At 37.5% G+C, this 19,531-nt stretch overlaps 1 protein-coding gene across 1 annotated transcript in view; it reads right to left on the reverse strand.

Annotated features, from left to right (window-relative positions):
* The window catches only part of LOC117297529 (dual specificity testis-specific protein kinase 2-like), a 43,835-nt gene that overhangs the window by 11,574 nt on the left and 12,730 nt on the right, over positions 1–19,531 (reverse strand). The window contains exons 3-5 of the mRNA XM_033780616.1: positions 17,108–17,229; positions 15,451–15,499; positions 5,284–5,433 (exon numbers count right to left, since the gene is read on the reverse strand). Coding sequence (XP_033636507.1) covers positions 5,284–5,433; positions 15,451–15,499; positions 17,108–17,229 — 321 coding nt within the window. The remainder of the gene's footprint in view (positions 1–5,283; positions 5,434–15,450; positions 15,500–17,107; positions 17,230–19,531) is intronic.

Below are 19,531 nucleotides of genomic sequence, written 5' to 3' on the forward strand. Positions count from 1 at the left end.
TCACAGAACTCGGGGAAGTACTGAGTATACAATTTGCTTTTACAAACGTGAAAAATGTTAATACAGAATGAAGATTTTTTTTTGTTTTAATGGGTTTATAACATGTCTACAGTGGAAGAGGGGGCTGATAAAATCCCTAAACTTTTGAGGAAAAAAACATCATTAAAAATTGGCAAAGCTTGACTACTTATTACGTATGCATGTGTTAGCCTTGAATGAGGTGCAATTCTGGTCGTCTAGATAACCAAAATATGAAACAGGTTTATGAAATTTTGAATTACGATACCGATTAACAAAGTGCTACCGCACTCAGCAGCAACTGACAGAACACCTTCTCCTCAAGATAAATGTAACTAATATAATAGATGTTAAATTTCATCGGGGATAAATAATATTAATTTTGGGTTTTTACCCATACACCGATGTGTGTAAGCACATAACAATATAAAAAATATTACAGGCTCGGGTGGGACTCAAACCCACATGTGTAACTGGGTTCTTTTTTTACATAACATGGAGTACACATTCTACAGATGCCATATCCAAAGGATGCAGCAAGTACAGTTAAGTGCAGTGGACACTATTGGTAATTACTCAAAATAATTATTAGCATACACATGTATAACCTTACTTGGTAACAAGTAATGGGGAGAGGCTCATAGTATAAAGTATTGTGAGAAATGGCTCCCTCTGAAGTAATGTAGTTTTCAAGAAAGAAGTAATTTTCCATGAATTTGATTTGGAGACCTCAGATTTAGAACTTGAGGTCTCAAAATCAACCATCTAAATGCACACAACTTCGTGTGACAAGGGTTATTTTTCTTTCATTATTATCTCGAAACTTCGACGATCGATTGAGCTCAAATTTTCACAGGTTTGTTATTTTATGCATATGTTGAGATACACAAACTGTGAAGGCTATGTTGGGATACACAAACTGTGAAGGCTAATCTTTGACAATTACAAATAGTGTCCGCTGCCTTTAAGTGTCTTGTCTGAGAGTCAAGCCCACACTCTGCTGATCAGAAACACCCGAGCTTGAGTCAAATGCACTTGACCACTCAGCCATAAGTTGATATATTGACATGAACGAGTTGCATTGGAATTACACTGCAGACACTTGAAGTTTGTACAGTGTACTTCAATCATACAAAGTTCATGCCTACTTCTCAGTCAGTGTTAAAATCAAATAAAAATCCCTTTTATAGTATAATATACTTTCATTAACTTTCTTATGTTTGCAAGGTTTAGGCCCTACTTATCTTCAGCAACTCATCCAAAAATATCAACCAGTTTGTAATCTCCGCTCTAAATCCAGGTCTCTCTTAGTTTGTCCCTCGACTTTTACTAAATTTTATGGGGCCAGAGCTTCTGCAGCAGCAGCAGCAGAATTATGGAATAGTCTTCCGGACACCATAAAACAAGCTCAAACAGTGAATTTATTTAAGACAAAGTTAAAAACACATTTATTTTTTGCAATAGCCTTCAGTACTTCTTTCTGTAACAACTAAATTTTGCTTTTGTATTTACTTCACATCTCTATTTTTAGAACTTTGACTTCTCTTTTGTTTTCATCTCAAAGCACATAAGGGACTTCTCTGTGATTGTGATGCGCTCTACAAAAATGGTTCATTATTTAGCAAATATGCAAAACTTGGAAGGGGGAAATCCTTGACTGTTAGCAAGGTATAACTTCCTATTGGAAAAGCAGTACACCATGTACTATCTGGTTTTCAGATTAGCGATTCTACTAGCACGCACGCCATCAGGACAGATCTAGAACATAGTTTATTCACTTCGAAAGAACTAAATTCCTGGATGTTTATTTTTCATCTTTATGACTTGTAATTCAGTAGAACGTATTCACCCAAGCAGTGGTATGATTTATAATAGCATAATTTCAAGGGACGATATATGTTCGGTAACCACTCTTAAAGGCAGTGGACACTATTGGTAATTACTCCAAATAATTGTTATCAAAAAATCTTTATTGGTAACGAGTAATAGGGAGAGGTTGATAGTATAAAACATTGTGAGAAACAGTTCCCTCTGAAGTGACGTAGTTTTCCGGAAAGAAGTAACTTTCCATGAATTTGATTTCGAGACCTCAAGTTTAGAATTTGAGGACTCGAAATCAAGCATCTGAAAGCATACAACTTCGTGTGACCATGGTGCAACAAGGATGTTTTTTTCTTTCACTAATATCTCGCAACTTCGACGAATGATTGAGCTCAAGTTTTCACAGGTTTGTTATTTTACGCATATATGTTGAGAAACACCAAGTGAGAAGACTGGTCTTTGACAATTACCAATAGTGTCCAGTGTCTTTAAAGTTAATGGCACGAAAAACTATTGGTTAGAAGCCTACAGCAGCTTTTTAATAGTACTAAAAGCATTTTGAGAAACATTTCACTTCAAAGTAATGTGGTTATGTAAAAATATACCAGCTCCTATCACCCAAAAATTGATAGGCTTTCGAGTCACAGTGGTAAGGTTCACTTTTATTAATCCTGGCCATCTTAGAATGGGCTTGTCTTGTCTGTTTTTATAATTGTCTTGCTTGATTGCCAGTGCTCTGTCTCATTCAATCATTGGTTTACAATTGTTCTAGGTGTCTTAAGTTTACACTAGTTGTTTCTTATACTGTTATATTTCTTTAGTTCGGTAATATTGTATCTTGTACTGTTTTTTGAAATCTTGGCCGAAAGCATTACCGTCAGAAACGCTTCTCAGATTGTGTATTCCTTTTAGGGATTATTCTTCTGGCGTCGGATTTTTGACGAAATTTCAAAAACGTGACAATCTTTTTAAATGAAATTTTTCTTTGTAAGGTTAAAACAATCAAACGATTCCAACAACCACAGGTATTGCCTTTAAAGGAACTGTGTAGTGTTCCTACCAATAGTGGTATGATTTTTTGGGGTGCGTTCGTTTAGCTTCCCTGGGTCGACCCCGCAGAGCTCACTCGGGTGAGCCCCTGACAAGAGCTAATCGAACGATCACACTCGCCCTCTCATGGTGACGGCATGCACCTCTGGTCACCCCCAAGTGACCCACTCCACAAGCAGGGCACTGGGGGCTGACCCGGGTGAGCCCCGTCAAAGCTATTTGAACGAAACGGGGCAGACCGGGGTCGACCTAGGAAAGCTAAACGAACGTACCCATAATAGCATAAATAAATAAAATCCCCTTCTGTATTCATAAACATATCAATCACCTATCCTTAAAGCCATTGGACCCTTTCAGTAAACAGTATTGTCCAAGGCCCACACTTCGTGTATCACAACTTCTATATCAAATAACAAACCTGTGAAAATTTGGGCTTAATCGGTCATCGGAGTCGGGAGAAAATAACGGGAAAACCCACCCTTGTATCCGCGCGTTTCGCCGTGTCATGACATGTGTTTAAAATAAATCCGTAATTCTCGTTAACGAGAATTGATATTGTTTTACTGTTTTCTCAAAAAGTAAAGCATTTCATGGAATAATATTACAAGAGAAGTATTTCACCACTAGCTTCTGTAAACCCTGTAAGTTATTTGTAAATCTGTGAACTTTTTTTTTTTCCTGTATCGAAAGGGTCCAATGGCTTTAATCATACATTGCAAGACCTCAGACATTCACATGGGACTAATGTACATAATATATAAACGTAGCTTCAAGATTTGTATTGTACACAGTTAGACCAAAAAAATAATCAAGAAATTATCATTTATTTATTGAATTTCTTTTAATTTATTCAGGTTGTGAAGCAAATGACTCTAAGATGCAAACTTTTTAATCAATGTACATGTACTAGCCAAGAAGAAAATGAAGGAAGTTTCAGATCTACCGGTAAAGGAAAACCTGAGTGTATTCCAGGGAAAAAACCAAGTCAGGTAGACTGAGAGCCTAATCCACATCGTTCCAAGCATACAATTCAAACCGGGGTCTTCGAGGTAGAAGGCAAGGAAAGATACCACTAAAACCAACCCGACCATCAACAAAATATGAAATTGATTTCGAACATTTGGATTCTGCCATATTTTGTTTCAATCAACATGCTTTAAAACCAAAGCAATGTATACCCACACACATTCAATCACATGACAGTGCCGTCATGCTAATTAAAAACTCAAACTGTTCTTGCTAATTGATAAACAACCTGCTTTACAAATTACTATTATGTATTGTGGAACTGATCAAGTTACTGATGAGGTCTTCAAATGAATACAAATTTCTGATTCCAGGATGCAGTTGTACTTTGGGCACGAGAAATGAAGTCATTTCCTCGCTGCATTGGCTGGGCAGTCTATATTTCCGCATGTGTGGGAAAGTGTTCCCAATGTGGTCATTTCAGACTAGAACCGATCTCAACCGGTTCTGGGCTCAATTTAATAGAGCTGCTAAATTTGCTTAGCATGAAATTTCTTCCTTAATAGTAACAGGTTTACCAACCAAATTTCCGTGTGATTTTCACGATAAGCAAACAAAAGCTGAATACCAGTAACAAGCACTATGTGACAAATGAAAACTTGGCTGGTAATCCTGTTTTTATCAGGGAAGAAATTTCATGCTTAGCAAATTTTTGTGCTTAGCAGCTCTATAAAATTGGGCCATGGTGTGGTGGTGGCACAGCTCCACTTTCCAACACAGCACACAATTTACTAATCCTTATACATGTTGTTAAGTGGATTGTGACTTTTGGCACAAAAAAGGCACAACATACATAAAGATATGTCATGTTGAACATTTTGGCAGAGTTTGTTTATGACAAATCTTTGAAGAGGAAGTGAGCTATCACTGGCATTTTGGAGCTCGGGGGGAACAAATTCATCCAAGCTTACATCATAAAAAAATTAAGTAAATAAATAAAAAGTGAGTAGTGATGACATTTTTTTTGTGAAGCAATACCAGGGAAATAATTCACTGCATGTACATATTGAGAAAATATGAATAGCTGTTGCAAACTAAGGTGACCTTACAAGGTACAAATGCAAAAAAATAGTTAATGGTCTGAGTCTTTCTCGAAAGCTCTATTAGCCGTCAAGAACGCCTCTGCTCTGGGGCCGAAACGTCAGGGCTTTAAACATTTGAACCAGGTGGAACAGGGACACAGTGTGAAAGTGCTACGGGTTTACCCAAAGGTAAAACAAGTCGTGGGGCTGTAGTTTAGGGGATATGAGATACAGTTCGAAAAGGGTTTAGGTTGTCCACAGTACAGAATCTGTACCAGTGTCATGTCAAATCATAAGGGGAAGGGGGTAGGACGTGAAGGATTTGGGGATTTGATATAATCCTTACCATAGATGTTAGATCTCGATGGATTATACAGTGCATGTGTAGATAGCTCATTCCGGATGCAATGTCTTTAGCTATTCTTATACGAGTTGGCCATGACAGGTAGATATGCATGTCCAGTAAGGTCTTGCTCAGGTCACCGCCATTCATGTACTGCATGTATGAAAAGAATACAAGACAACATGGATGACTAATGAAATAAAACAAACTTACACTGTAGGAAAAACATTACCTTTTAGTACATCCATGTTTTCATTTTAAACTCTCAAACATTGTATAACCAATATATGGGTAAAAAACAAAATATATTCTTCATCCCTGATGCAAATTTAACATCTATTAAAGGCAGTGGACACTATTGATAATTACTCAAAATAATTATTAGCGTAAAACCGTTCTTGGTGACGAGTAATGGGGAGAGGTTGATGGTATAAAACATTGTGAGAAATGGCTCCCTCTGAAGTGCCATAGTTTTCGAGAAAGAAGTAATTTTCCACGAGTTTGAGTTCGAGACCTCAAGTTTAGAACTTGAGGTCTCGAAATCAACCATCTAAACGCACACAACTTCGTGTGACAAGGGTGTTTTCTTCTTTCATTACTATCTCGCAACTTTGATAACCGATTGAGCTCAAATTTTCACAGGTTTGTTATTTTATGCATGTGTTGAGATACACCAACTGTGAAGGCTAGTCTTTGACAATTACCAATAGTGTCCACTGCCTTTAAATTCAATCGTTTGCAGGACCCGCTGCTAAAACATAGGATTCGAACTGCCTCTAGCCACCGGGCAATCTCGGTGGTCTAGTTGGTATGACACTGCTCTAGAAGTGCAAAGGTCGTGGGTTTGAATCCCACCTGACTGTGATTTTGTTTTTTACAGAACTCGGGTAACTGAGTACGGGTAAAAACCAAAAAGAATATTGACACCCATAATAGTTGGTGCTAAAACATAATAACAGCAATGATTCAATAAAGTAGGCCTAGCGCCTGAAGGCATGTTAAGAAGATATTTCCCACTCACTGTGTCAACTTGTGGGAAATATTCCAACCAGACAACATCAGGGAGCCGCATCACTCCCTATTTTCAGGAATCCTCTTAAATACTTCTTGTGACACCCTAAGCTCAATTTCATAAAGCTGCTTCCTAGCTCAAATTCATCAAGCTGCTTTTTAAAGCTAAGCACTGTGTACTCGGTACTTTCCTGAGCTCTGCAACAGTCACTCGGGTGTATGTGTTGCAAGGAAAGTCACCTTTGAAAGCGCCTCGATGTGGTTAAAAAAAATACGGTCAACGGAAACTGAATCTTTTAAAAGTGGTTCAACATTTTCTATTAGGATCTCCAATGTTGTGAAATTTACTTTTAAAAACTACGGAACCAAAGTGGTTGTCTGATTTGAGCAGACACGACCTTGGGTGTTGTCACAATCACGTCCAAACGGAGGATAAAAACAGGAAAAAAGACCCCGGGTGCACTTATCAGGGGCCATGCTATTGCGTACCATATTCAGCACACGTACCGGTAGTCAATGACTAGTCATATAACCCTGTGTTTATAAAGTTGTATCAATCAGAATGTGTTTACCCTGTAAACATGTCAATGGGAAATTACTCAAATAATTCTTATTGCATAAACTTTTTGAGAAACTTTCTGCCCTGCAGGGTTCTTCCCAGATTTTTTCAAAACTGTTTGGAATTCTGGAGCAAAATTTTTGAAGTTTGGCCGAAGAATGCTGAAATAAAGCAAGGCCTTTAGAATTAGTTCTCCTTGGTGTTTATCTGGGTTTGAAATGCCCTAATGTACATTCTGGAGCATATAACTATTTTTCTATATTATTAAACAAATCAGCCAAAATGTGCGAGTACTGGCAAGCAATTTCCTGATCGGCACACAATTTGCACAGATCTGCCCTGTACCCTAGCTCTGGCGGCTTTACACTTTCGTATTTTACTACAGTGACGTCCTGGATATCAGGGTCCATTTCTGGGGCGGAAAATTTTCAAAGCTTCATAACTCAAATCTTACCTGCGAGAAACCACTAATTTCAACAGATTCACATTCCATGGCAGCATATATTTTTGTGCGGTGGGTTTTGATCGTCACATATTCTTCACAATCCGTCATTTTCATGAAATAATGCAGCTCCCAACATTAACGAATTCCCATTTTTGTTCGTACTCTCACAGTCTGCCGTGTGTACGCAAGACGCGCAAATCTTGCGTTGCGTTTGCGTGTTAATGCTGTGCAGTCAAAATATGGTGACCAAGAATTCATGCGTCTTGCATCATGCGTCTTGCACGCGAATGTATACGCGTACGCACAGCAGCAGACAACATTGTGAGAAAACGATCAAAATGGTAATTTTTTAACGTTGGGAGCTGCATTATTTCACGAAAATGACAGATTTTTTAAGAATATATGACAACCAAAACCCACTGCAGAAAAATGTACACCACCATAGAATGTGAATCTGTTGAAATTAGTGACTTGTTGCAGGTAAGATTTGAGTTTCTGCCCCAGAAATGGGCCTTAATAGTTAGGACTCTGTTTCTGTGTACAGAGAAAGAGTCCTATATAAGGCTACCCTGTACCCTAACTTTTGCATGAAAGATATTGCATAAATTGTATTGTATTTCTCTACCACATGTTCTGGATTTCGTCTTATTGTTATTGTTTGTTATTAAGCGCCATGAGCACTTTGATGGATTCTTGCGCTTAAAAAGTTGTCATTATTATTATCATTATCTCTGCAGCCGATTTCACAAAAATTTACGCAACTGCGTAAGTCCACTTGCACAACGTTTATGGCGCAGCGCCATTAATGTTGTGCAGCGCCATAAATGTTGTGCAAGTGGACTTACGCAGATGCGTAAAGTTTCGTGAAATCGGCTGCTGCACTGTAGGGTTCAGTGACACACGGAAAGTTCGCTACGAATGTTGGTCTTCTTTGACCTAGAAATGCATATGTGTATATAGCTTTTGCTGGTTTTCAATAAAAGAAAAAGCTAAAAATAATATCTCAAATGGCACAATGCCAAATGATCTCACTGCATCAGGAAGAAACAAACGATTTTGCGACCATGTCCTTCTACGTAATTAGTTTCACACATGATGCTTTTGATGATTGCACCAATATAACTATCTTCCAAAGATTTTATGAGGCCTCCCTCATCCCCTCATTACAAAAAAAACTCAAAACTTTGGGTATATGACATTATTTGTGTTTTCACTTAAAGGATTTGGGTACTTTTTCAAAATGTCCATAGATTTACATGTACATTAAACTTACAGGGTTTGAAGATAATGATAGTGGAAAGCTTCCCTTCAAATATTACTTACTGAGGTGCTGTAGTTTTTGAGAAATGAGTAAAACAATGTCATGAAAATACGTTTGTAAATGCTTAGACGAAAATTATTTTCATGACATTGTTTTACTCATTTCCCAAAAACTACAGCACCTCAGCACGTAATATTTGAAGGGAAGCTTTCTACTATCATTATTTTCAAACTGTGTAAGTTTAGTGTAAATCTGAGGACATTGTGTTTTTTGTCCTACAAAAAGAACAAACACCCTAAAGAAACTACATTGTCAATTTAAATGCTGCAAAATTTATTGACTCCATGAGAGCAAAACTTGACAAACTTTGCACAAACTTGATCCCCTTTCGAATTATACATAGCTAATTGTTATGCCACTGCAACAACCAAAGGCATTGCACTACAGTACTTGTTTGTACATAAATTGCCAGAAGTGTCTTTTGTTAGCGTTCTGAAATTCCAAGGGGGATGGTTTACAAGTCTTCATTTCCTGTTTGTAGGGGGGGGGGGAGACGGAAACGGACATTAATCAACTTTGGATCTACTCTCAGTTTCCGATTGACAAGTCCCTGGGCCAACACGCTTTTAGGGAAATTAATTTAATATACATGCATAACTGTACTCCATAAAAGTACAGTTTGATAACACACATAAACCTAAAGCTTTGAACGGCGAAATGTCCCCACTTAAAAGTTTTGGGAATTTGACAGTGACAAACCTGAATTAACAATGAACCTTTTTTCCCTCTCGCCAACTCTAAAAATGTATTGATCCAATTTAAACATCGATGTAAATTTTAGTTTAAGCAACAATTTTGTTTTGGAATGTATCTCAGCATCTATTTAGTAATTTACAGAAAGTCATGTACACATTATACGTGGATGTAAGACCTGATGCTTTCCTATAAGGGAAAGGACTGCAAGCCATGTGTTTAAAAGCCAGTGGACACTATTGGTATATGTCAAAGACTATTCTTCACAGTTGGTGTATCTCAACAATGCATAAAATAACAAACCTGTGAAAATTTGAGCTTAATCGGTCGTCGAAGTTGCGAGATATTAATGAAAGAAAAAAACACCCTTGTCACACGAAGTTGTTTGCTTTCTGATGCTTGATTTCGAGACCTCAAATTCTAAACTTGAGGTCTCAAAATCAAATTCGTGGAAAATTACTTCTTTCTCGAAAACTACGTCACTTCAGAGTGAGCTGTTTCTCACAATGTTTTATACTCTCAACCTCTCCCCGTTACTCGTAACCAAGAAAGGTTTTATGATGATAATTATTTTGAGTAATTACCAATAGTGTCCACTGCCTTTAAACCAACAACACAAACTTTCCACCAGCCTTTTTTTTTCAGGCAAGCAGTAGCGACATGTATGTAGACACTTTGTATTATTTTTTATCTGTATCCCAGGCCTCACGCTAGTATACACTGAATACTGAACCTGCCATTGACAAGTCACATTCAACTCGAACCACCACACGTCAGATAAAGATGGAACAACTCCTCAGTCCACATCAGACATGCGATAGCCAAGGAATGATTCATATCACATGACCGGGATTCCAATCTTCTCCGAAGAAGAGACGAGGTGACATTTTGAAGCTGTGGGATTGATTTACCATAGTACACATAGCATCCATAGGGATTGGGATATTGATAAAGAATCGCCGAGTTGCATTGACAGTAGTCATAACAATAATAATATTTATAATAGATGGAAATTTGCATCTGGGATAAAGAATATTCATTTTGGTTTTAAACATATACACTGATGTGTGTTAGCACTGTATACTCGGTACTTTCCCGAGTCACCATCTTATATTGTTATCGTCCTCTCAGCCCATTTTAAAATTTGGGCCCCTGAGTTTCTTTCATAACTTGTTTAAATAATTTAAAGAAAGGTCAGCATGGTCCAGAAGGACCTTATTAGCAATTTGTCCCTTCAAAGTGCAGCCGATGGAGTCACCGACCTACGTGTACACTGTGAAAGCTGTGAGTGTATAGTGGCGCTAAGTTGGTAACACCTTAAATAAGTGATACAGCCATGCTTGATCATGCCGAACAAACTCTAACTAAAACACATCAATGAGTTTTTTAACTTCGAAGCAACACAAACAGACACTAAATTGACAGGCCAGGGTACCTAAAAAAAAATTTAAGGAAAAGGATTTATTCAAAAATATTTAACAACATCCCTATGCCGTGTTTAATCATGTGAAATAGAAAACCTGAACAACACACAGATAGTTTTTAACTTTTTAGCAATAGTTTTTAAAAAATTTACAAAAAATAATCTAAGACCAAATTGACAGCCTGAATATCCATAAAATATAGGAAGAAAAGATCATTTTGAAAATATTTATCAACACCCTAATGTGTGACTTAACCCTGCTTGACCATGCGAAACGAAAACCTAAACAAAACACATTTATACAATAAACTTTTCAGCAATAAATCAAAATTAAAAAACCCCACAATAAACAAAGACTGAATTGACAGCCTGAATACCCCCAAAAATATAGGAAGAAAAGGTTATATTGAAGATATATAACAACACCCTAAAGTGTGACAAACCAATGCTTCACCATGCGAAACAAAAACCTAAATAAAACACATACATACAGTTTTATCTTTGCCCTTAATAGTAACCAAAATATTCACACCAATGCTACATAAACAAAAACTGTATTGAAAGGCCAGGGTACCCATAAAATAATAAAAGATTACATCTAAAAAATATTTATCTAAGATTGTACCCTTATTTCGTATTATTCCAATGTGTCCACAGAGTCCAAGTTTATAATTAAAAAAAAAATTTCAGTAAATGTATTTCGTCTCTTTAAGATGGTTTCGCGTGGGTGAAATAACATCAACCATCTCGTACATAATATCTGGCGCAGGTCGGGTTTTTATCGGATGTTGACACAACTAAAAGGCAAGTGGCTCCTTGGTGGTCCGCTTAAGAACTAACTTAATTGACCATGAGTCCATAATGAGTTATTTTTCCAGGCAACTATTAAAAATAATATCGACACAAGCGAGCTCATCTTTGATTTGAGGAAACTCAGAGCACTTGAGGCGGGGTAAACTTTATAACCTCAGATCGGAATTTTATTCACAGACAAAATTCCTATCACTTTTTTGTTATTAGCCAAACAGAGTATTTGAGGAGCTATGATTTTTCCATCAACGTTGCATGAACATTCCCTTAAAAGCACTGGACACTTGGTAACGAGCAATGGAGAGTTGTTGATAGTATAAAACATTGTGAGAAACAGCTCCCTCTGAAGTAACGTAGCTTTTGAGAAAGTAATTTTCCACTAAAATATTTGAATATTTGAATTAGATTTTGAGGTTCCGAAATCAAGCATCTGAAAGCACACAACTTTGTGTGACAAGGGTGTTTTTTCTTTGATTATTTATCTCGCAACTTCGATGACCAATTGAGCTCAAACTTCCACAGGTTTGTTAATTTATGCATAAGTTGAGATACACCAAGTGAGAAGACTAGTCTTTGACAATTACCAATAGTGCACATTGTTTTTAAGGAGCTATGACTTTTCTATGATCGAATGATGAATGAGCACTCCCTGGAAGAGATGGAGATCAAATATAAAATCACATCTCAGTTTCCACTAGGTTGCTTAAAAGCACTTCCATTACGATCACATATTGCTATAAATTAATACTGATAATAACAAAGTACAGTGCACAGTAATTGCATTCTCTTGCTGTGCAAATGACTTGTAATAGAAACATATAAAATTGCAATTTACAAATATGCCAGATGGGGAACAGATGTCAATTGTGAGAGATTACATCAGATGAAAAAACTAAGAACAAGTTAGGTTTATCCTGTGAAACTATAGCCCCAGGGGAGAACGTTCTGTGTGTGCTCATTAAAGGCACTGAACACCTTTGGTAATTGTCAAAGACCAGTCTTCTCACTTGGTGTATCTCAACATGCACTTTATAATAAACCTGTGAAAATTTGAGCTCAAATGGTCGTTGAATTTGTGAGATAATAATGGAAGAAAAAACACCATACCTCGCACAAGTTGTGTGGGTTCAGAAGCTTGGTTTTGAGACCTCAGTTGAGGTCTCAAAAATCAACTCAAATATTTTAGTGAGAAATTACTTCTTTCTCAAAAACTACTTCACTTCAGAGGGAGCCGTTTCTCAAAATGTTTTATACTACCAACAGCTCTCCATTACTATTTACCAGTACATTTTTATGACAACAATTATTTTGAGTAATTACCAGTAGTGTCCAGTGCCTTTAAGATTCACAGCTTATGGTTGAGTATGGTCAACTGATGATTGCCAGATATGATATTATTTATTCATTAAGTGTTCCAACACTACAGGGATGAATATATGATTAATGGATTTAATGAAGCATGGAATATAAACAACACAAACTGTGACCAGAAGCCTGCGGCCATCTTGTTTGTTACTTAACATGCAAATGCATGTATGTAAACCAAAGTGAGACCGAGAGGCAAAATATATACAGTGGAGCCATCTTGTGTTTCTTTTATTCAAACTCAATGTAACTGAAATGAGGCTTGTATGACAACAAATAGTCTGGTCTCCTTGTCAGTAGCCCTAAACTTCTATTGTCAGTGTGTGTTTAGGGCACCTGATCATGCGACTTCCATAACATGGTAATGAAATGTAGAGGCCTATATCGCGATTCAGAATATTGTAATTTCACTTTTTTTTTTTTACTGCATTAGGGCACTTTCAATGGCAAATGTCCTCGCATCATAATCACATTTTTATCTTTTTTTGACTGCCTGTTACAGATTGGCATCAATGGCCTAATAAATAATAATTTTAATTAGGTTTGTTTCACTTTTTTCGCATTACATTAACTTAGTCCACACACGCCCTCAGGCGATCAAAAATACTGTAAAATGCCAACATCTAAAAAATTGAATGGAGCGAGTGAAAACATTTCCACTAGATCAAAAGAAGCCTGAAGTAAAACAATGCAAACTGTGTATATATAGCTATCTGGTGTAGTTTTATATGCTGTGGCCTGTAGTCCATCAAAGTAAGGCTGAATGAGAAAATAAGAGTCTAGTTGCTTTTTTTTAACAATCAGACCTGAATGCGTACATGTACCACTTGTAGTTGTACATGTGGATTTATGTAACGTATCTGAATGCAAGTACAATGTAAAGTCTCCAGACGATGACTAGAGCAAGCTAGTCGAAACGTTGAGACCAATAGGAGACTTTCCAACGCTAGGTGGCAGCAGACATACCGCGGGTAAATTTCCATTGTTTACGTAGTTCTGAACATGCGCATAATTCTGAGAACAATGGATTTACCCGGTAAGTCTGCTGCCCTCTATCGTCCCAGAAAGTCTCCCATTCAGAACTGAATCTGCGGCAGTACAGTTAATTACGATCCTATAGGCTAAAGTGGCTAATTTCTATACCATCCGCCACGGTAATAGTTAAAAAGCAGGACAGTTCTTTTCAGAACTGAGAAGTCTCCCGTACCCCCGATTATCTACTCCGCGGCAGTAGAATAAAGCAAGACAGTTCTCTAAGAACAAACTCTACCAGGCAAGTAGATACACACATGGTGTTACCGCAAACCAAATATACAATGTATAGGGCCTATACGTTGATACCTCACCATGCAAGTGCAATGTATGTTTACAAAATACACTTGAAAAGTACAAAATGACAAATAAGTAACATACTTCCTGTTGTGACGATCGAGCATAATGGGCATTCTATTGAAAACAGATTCGTAATTTAAAAAAAATACAAAAGGTTATTTGTAAAGGCAAGGACACCGACAACTATAAATTTACACCCTTATTGCATAGAAGTATATTGAATGGCACTCTACATGTATTATGATACTCCCCCAACACAGAGATTCTGATTGTTTTCCACTATTCAGTTGACCTTGCTGTACATACAACGATAACCACGTTTTATTTAATTGATATCAACAGGACACATTTTATCCCGTGTTAAAGTTCAGTATTTTTTTTACTACAATCGTATCTCTGTGTGGATTTTTGTTCGCAGTTTTTGGGTGTCACTTGAGATGAGTGCAGCTCGTATTGGTTTCGTTTTCTTTGTATTTAAAATCTATTTTAAACGAAACCTGATTTGTGTTACATGTATAAATACCAGCATTTTAAGGATGATCCAAAATACAATTTAAAGGAACACGTTGCCTTGGATCGGTCGAGTTGGTCTTTAAAAAGCGTTTGTCTCCGTTTTCTAAATGCATGGTTAGAAAGATGTTTTAAAAGTAGAATACAATGATCCACACAAGTATCACTCAAAATTACACGGTTTTCCATTTACGTCACCAACTGTCACCGTCGGCCATTTATGGGAGTCAAAATAAATGGCCGACCGTGTTAGTGGACGAGGTAACAAGAAAACCACGCACTTTCAAGGCATATTTGTGTAGATCATTGTATTCTACTTTTACAAGATCTTTCTTATGCATATGGTTAGAGAACGATTACAGAACGCTTTTCAAAGACCAACTCTACCGATCCAAGGCAACGTGTTCCTTTAAAGGGAAGGTATGCGATTGGTAATCACTTTTACATTTATTGGCAGTGAAAACTTACTGTGGTTAGTAAAAATAGAGCAGCTTTTGAGAGTACATGCAGGACTATCCGTTTAAGAATCATTTGACTTTGAACTATTGTGGTTAAGTACACATATTTCAGCTTTTAACCCCTAAATTTGACCCTGAGAAACATTTCTGTCAGACATGTTTTTTCAGATGGTTTAATCCCATTATGTTTGTTATTCGGGTTATTTATCAATTTCATGCATTGGAGAACAGTTAACGACTTACCTCAATTAGAGCATGTATGTTAGACTCGTGAGCACATACCCCAAGAAGCCTGCAAGAAAGTAAAATTAAAACTTTGCAAAAAAATCTTGGGAGTCAAAATCAACCTAATGATAATAATAACAACTGAATTTGTATAACGTCTAAACACCTTAAAAAGAAGGTCTCTTAAAGGCACTGGATACTATATTATTGGTAATTACTTCATAATTGTTTGAATAAAAAACATACTTGGTAACGGGCAATGGAGAGCAGTTGATAGAATACAACATTGTGAGAAACGACTCCCCTTAAGTAACATAGTTTTTGAGAAAGAGGTAATTTCTCACTCAAATAACAGAATACTTAAGGCCCAATGCCTTTTCTTATGCATATCTGAGCACATAAAGTTGTGCAACAAGGGTGGCTTTTCTTTCATTATTCTCTTGCAACTTCGATGACCAATTGAGTCAAAATTTTCACAGGTTTCTTATTTTATGCATATGTTGGGATTCACCAAGTGAGAATACTGGTCTTTGACATCCATAATTGAGAGTGCTGCGATAGCACTGTGCTGGATAAACCCCTCAGTGCCAATCTAAGCAGCTTGGGGTTGTATACTCCTTACGGAGTTGAATAAGTTTAAGAGGAGTTTGCCTAAAAACAGGGATAAAGTGCAACGATCAGCTACTAGGAGGCGCAATACAAAAACCACATATTGTTTTTATTATAGGCAAAGCTCTTCAGTGCACCACAGAGCTGGGCATGTAGGACCATGGTAGGACCTAGCTCTATGAGTGCACTAAGCTGCATAATCGCAAGTACATTAATGCTCCCCAGGGAACTGAGGAAGTCTGAGGGAGGCTTTCTAAGAAGCTTGATAATTAGCAATAAAAACAAGGGACAAGGATCGTTATACTTAATGAGGGTCTCCAATTAAGGTCAAATGAAGTTTTGTGACCAAGCAGTCATTACTGCATCTGCTCACAGATATAAGGTCATTAATAGCCATTTCATATCCATAATAATCAAAAGGACATTAAATGAAAAAAACAAAAATGTAAATTTGAAGAAAAACAATTCAAAATCAACAAATGAATACTTCACTCAGAAATTGAAAATTATTTTTGCCAAACAAATACTTTGAAGATCACTCTCGATCAATGAACCTCATTTACCAGGAGCTCCAAAATACACCAAAGCAACTTTTTTACACTTATACAAATTGCACTAATGACCCTATAGGTTTGAGCAGACAACATAATAAATGGAACCATGAAAGTGAGAAGAAATCTTTTACCTAAAAAATATAGTTGATAGCCTGAAAAATTTACCAAATCGACCAGACAAATCCCAAACATCTGAAACCACACAAATCTGTGCAGCACAGATGCTTTGTGGTTGTCATTATTTTCTTGCAACTTTGACCAATTAAGCCCAAGTTCTCACAGATTTGTTTTATTATGCAATGTTGGGATACGCCAAGTGAGGATATTGGTCTTAAACAGTTACCAAAAGTATACCCTGCGTTTAATGTGATTCCGATTGAACCCTCGTTCATTTTTAAAAAGTACGGTATTGTAACTCGTCTTACTTGATGATATTTGGATGTTAGAGTTTCTTAAGAAGTTGCTTTTCTTGGATTAATTATAATAAAGTAAGATATTGTAACTCTTCTTACTTGATGATATTTGGATGTTGAAGTTTCTTAAGAAGTTGTATTTCTTGGATGACGCTAGCCATGCAGGATTCCCCGTTGTTCATCTTCAACACCATAATCTCTCCTGTTGCTTTACTCTGCACCTGAAGTCCACAGAATAACAGTAATTAATTAATTCATTCATTATTGGCTTGTCAATTTCATTTCATTGGATTTATTCTGGTTGTAAGGCCAAGAACTCTCAGAAAAGTTGACTTATTCCCTGTCAGGCCTGATACTTCACGGAGGCAACGGAGGCGATTGCCTCCATTGCCCCTGTGCCCTTGAAATGCTCCAGTAGAAATTAACATTTCCTCATAGGGTGCCCTTTGCCAAGGAGAAAATGCCTTGGTGCCCTTGCCTTTTCAAAAACGAAGCATACAGGCCTGCCCTGTACTAGCCAAGAACCCTACGTAGAGAAGACAGAAGGACAGAATTTAAGTTTTAGATGCACGGGGCAGGAAAACCCCAGCGATTATTCCAGGGAAAGACCACGCAGTCAGGTACATTCAGGTACTGAAAACTCAATCGGCATATAGTAGTGCCCACGGCAGGGCTGTATGCTTCGTTTTTGAAAGGGCAAGGGCACCAAGGCAATTTCTCTTTGGCAAAGGGCACCCTATGAGGAAATTGTAAATTTCTACTGGAGCATTTCAAGGGCACCAAGGCAATGACAAGGGGCAACGGAGGCAATCGCCTCCGTTGCCTCCGTGAAGTATCAGGCCTGCCACGGTGTGATTTAAACCAGAGTCCTAGATGTGAAAGACGAGGAAGATACATGGTACCACTACATACACCAACCCGACCAGATAATTGGACTAGAATTTTGAAGCTGCCAAACGCTGGCAAGCAGTTGTAAGATGACACAAAAATTACAAGTTGTAGAGATAACAGGCCTGTATGCTTCGTTTTTGAAAAGGCAAGGGCACCAAGGCATTTTCTCTTTGGCAAAGGGCACCCTATGAGGAAATTGTAAATTTCTACTGGAGCATTTCAAGGGCACCAAGGCAATGGCAAGGGGCAACGGAGGCAATCGCCTCCATTGCCTCCGTGAAGTATCAGGCCTGAGATAAGTACATGTATAGTGTACATTAAAAGTATACAGTGAGCAGGCTTGTTTGCTTCGCTTTTGAAAGGGCAGGGGCACCAAGGCATTTCCTCCTTGGTAAAGGGCACCCCATATGAGGAAATTGTAAACTTCTATTGAGCACTTTAGCTGCACCTAAGCAATGACCGTGAAGTACAAATTTTAAATCCCACCCGAGTAACATGCCTGTGATATTCTTTCACAGGACTCGGGAAAGTACTTAGTATACAGTGCTAACCATGGTGCTAACACACATCGGAGTATGGGTAACAACCAAAACTAATATACAAATTTTAAGTAAAGGGAGCAGGCCTGATGTAGTGCTAGTGATGTAAGCAATAGTATAAATACATAAATATTGCGTACATCACTACATCGGGCATGAACTTTACACTACAACACAAACTTCAAACTGGGTCATGTAATATCCAGTATGCAGACCTGAAATGTATTTGACAATCTGTAAACACTGTGAAAGGTAAACCTTTCAATCATACTGCAATAATATAAAGTATTGACAATCCTATCACACTGGTTATAATAGAAGGAGACCTTGATTTTGTTGGCCTCCGCAGGGCGGCAAGCTGTGAACGTTAAAGGGAAGGTACACGTTTGGTAATTACTCAAAACAAATATTAACTTAAAAACTGACTTGGTAACGAACATTGGAGAGCTGTTTATAGTATAAAACATTGGGGAAACGACTCCCTCTGAATTAACATAGTTTTTGAGAAAGAGGTTATTCCTCACTAGAATAATAAAAGACTTCTAGCTAGAAGTCTTTTATTCCTATCTGAAAGCACACAAATTCGTCCAACAAAGGTGTTTACTTTCATCATTTTCTCGCAACTTCGATGAATAATTGAGCCCAAATTTTCAAAGGCTTGTTATTTTATGGTTACGGTGGGATACACCAAGTGAGAAGACTGGTCTTTGACAAATACCAAACATGTACCTTCCCTTTAATGGGAGGTAAACACAAGGCATGAATCCCAGGGACAATTCGGTGTTTGGAATGGGATTATACAGTATGAGTTTTACTCGCGTGGATGGGTCTGAATGAAGAAAATTGATTTTTCTGGGAGCTCCTGGCATTTTTTCTTTTGACAATGCAGGTTCGGTGTACAGTGCAGTGTCATGTACATTAGATTCTTAAGGGAAACATAGTACACATTAGTACAGATGGTTGAACATACTCTCAACTTATGTGCAGATTCACCGAGAAATGTACAGTAAGGCCAAATAAAAACAAATACCAGTTGATCGTCCCCGCCCGCATCCTTTTTTGGGGCCGCATTTTTTTTTTTTTTAATCCATCT

The sequence above is a fragment of the Asterias rubens genome, chromosome 12 (assembly GCF_902459465.1).
Source record: "Asterias rubens chromosome 12, eAstRub1.3, whole genome shotgun sequence".
NCBI lineage: Eukaryota > Metazoa > Echinodermata > Asteroidea > Forcipulatida > Asteriidae > Asterias > Asterias rubens.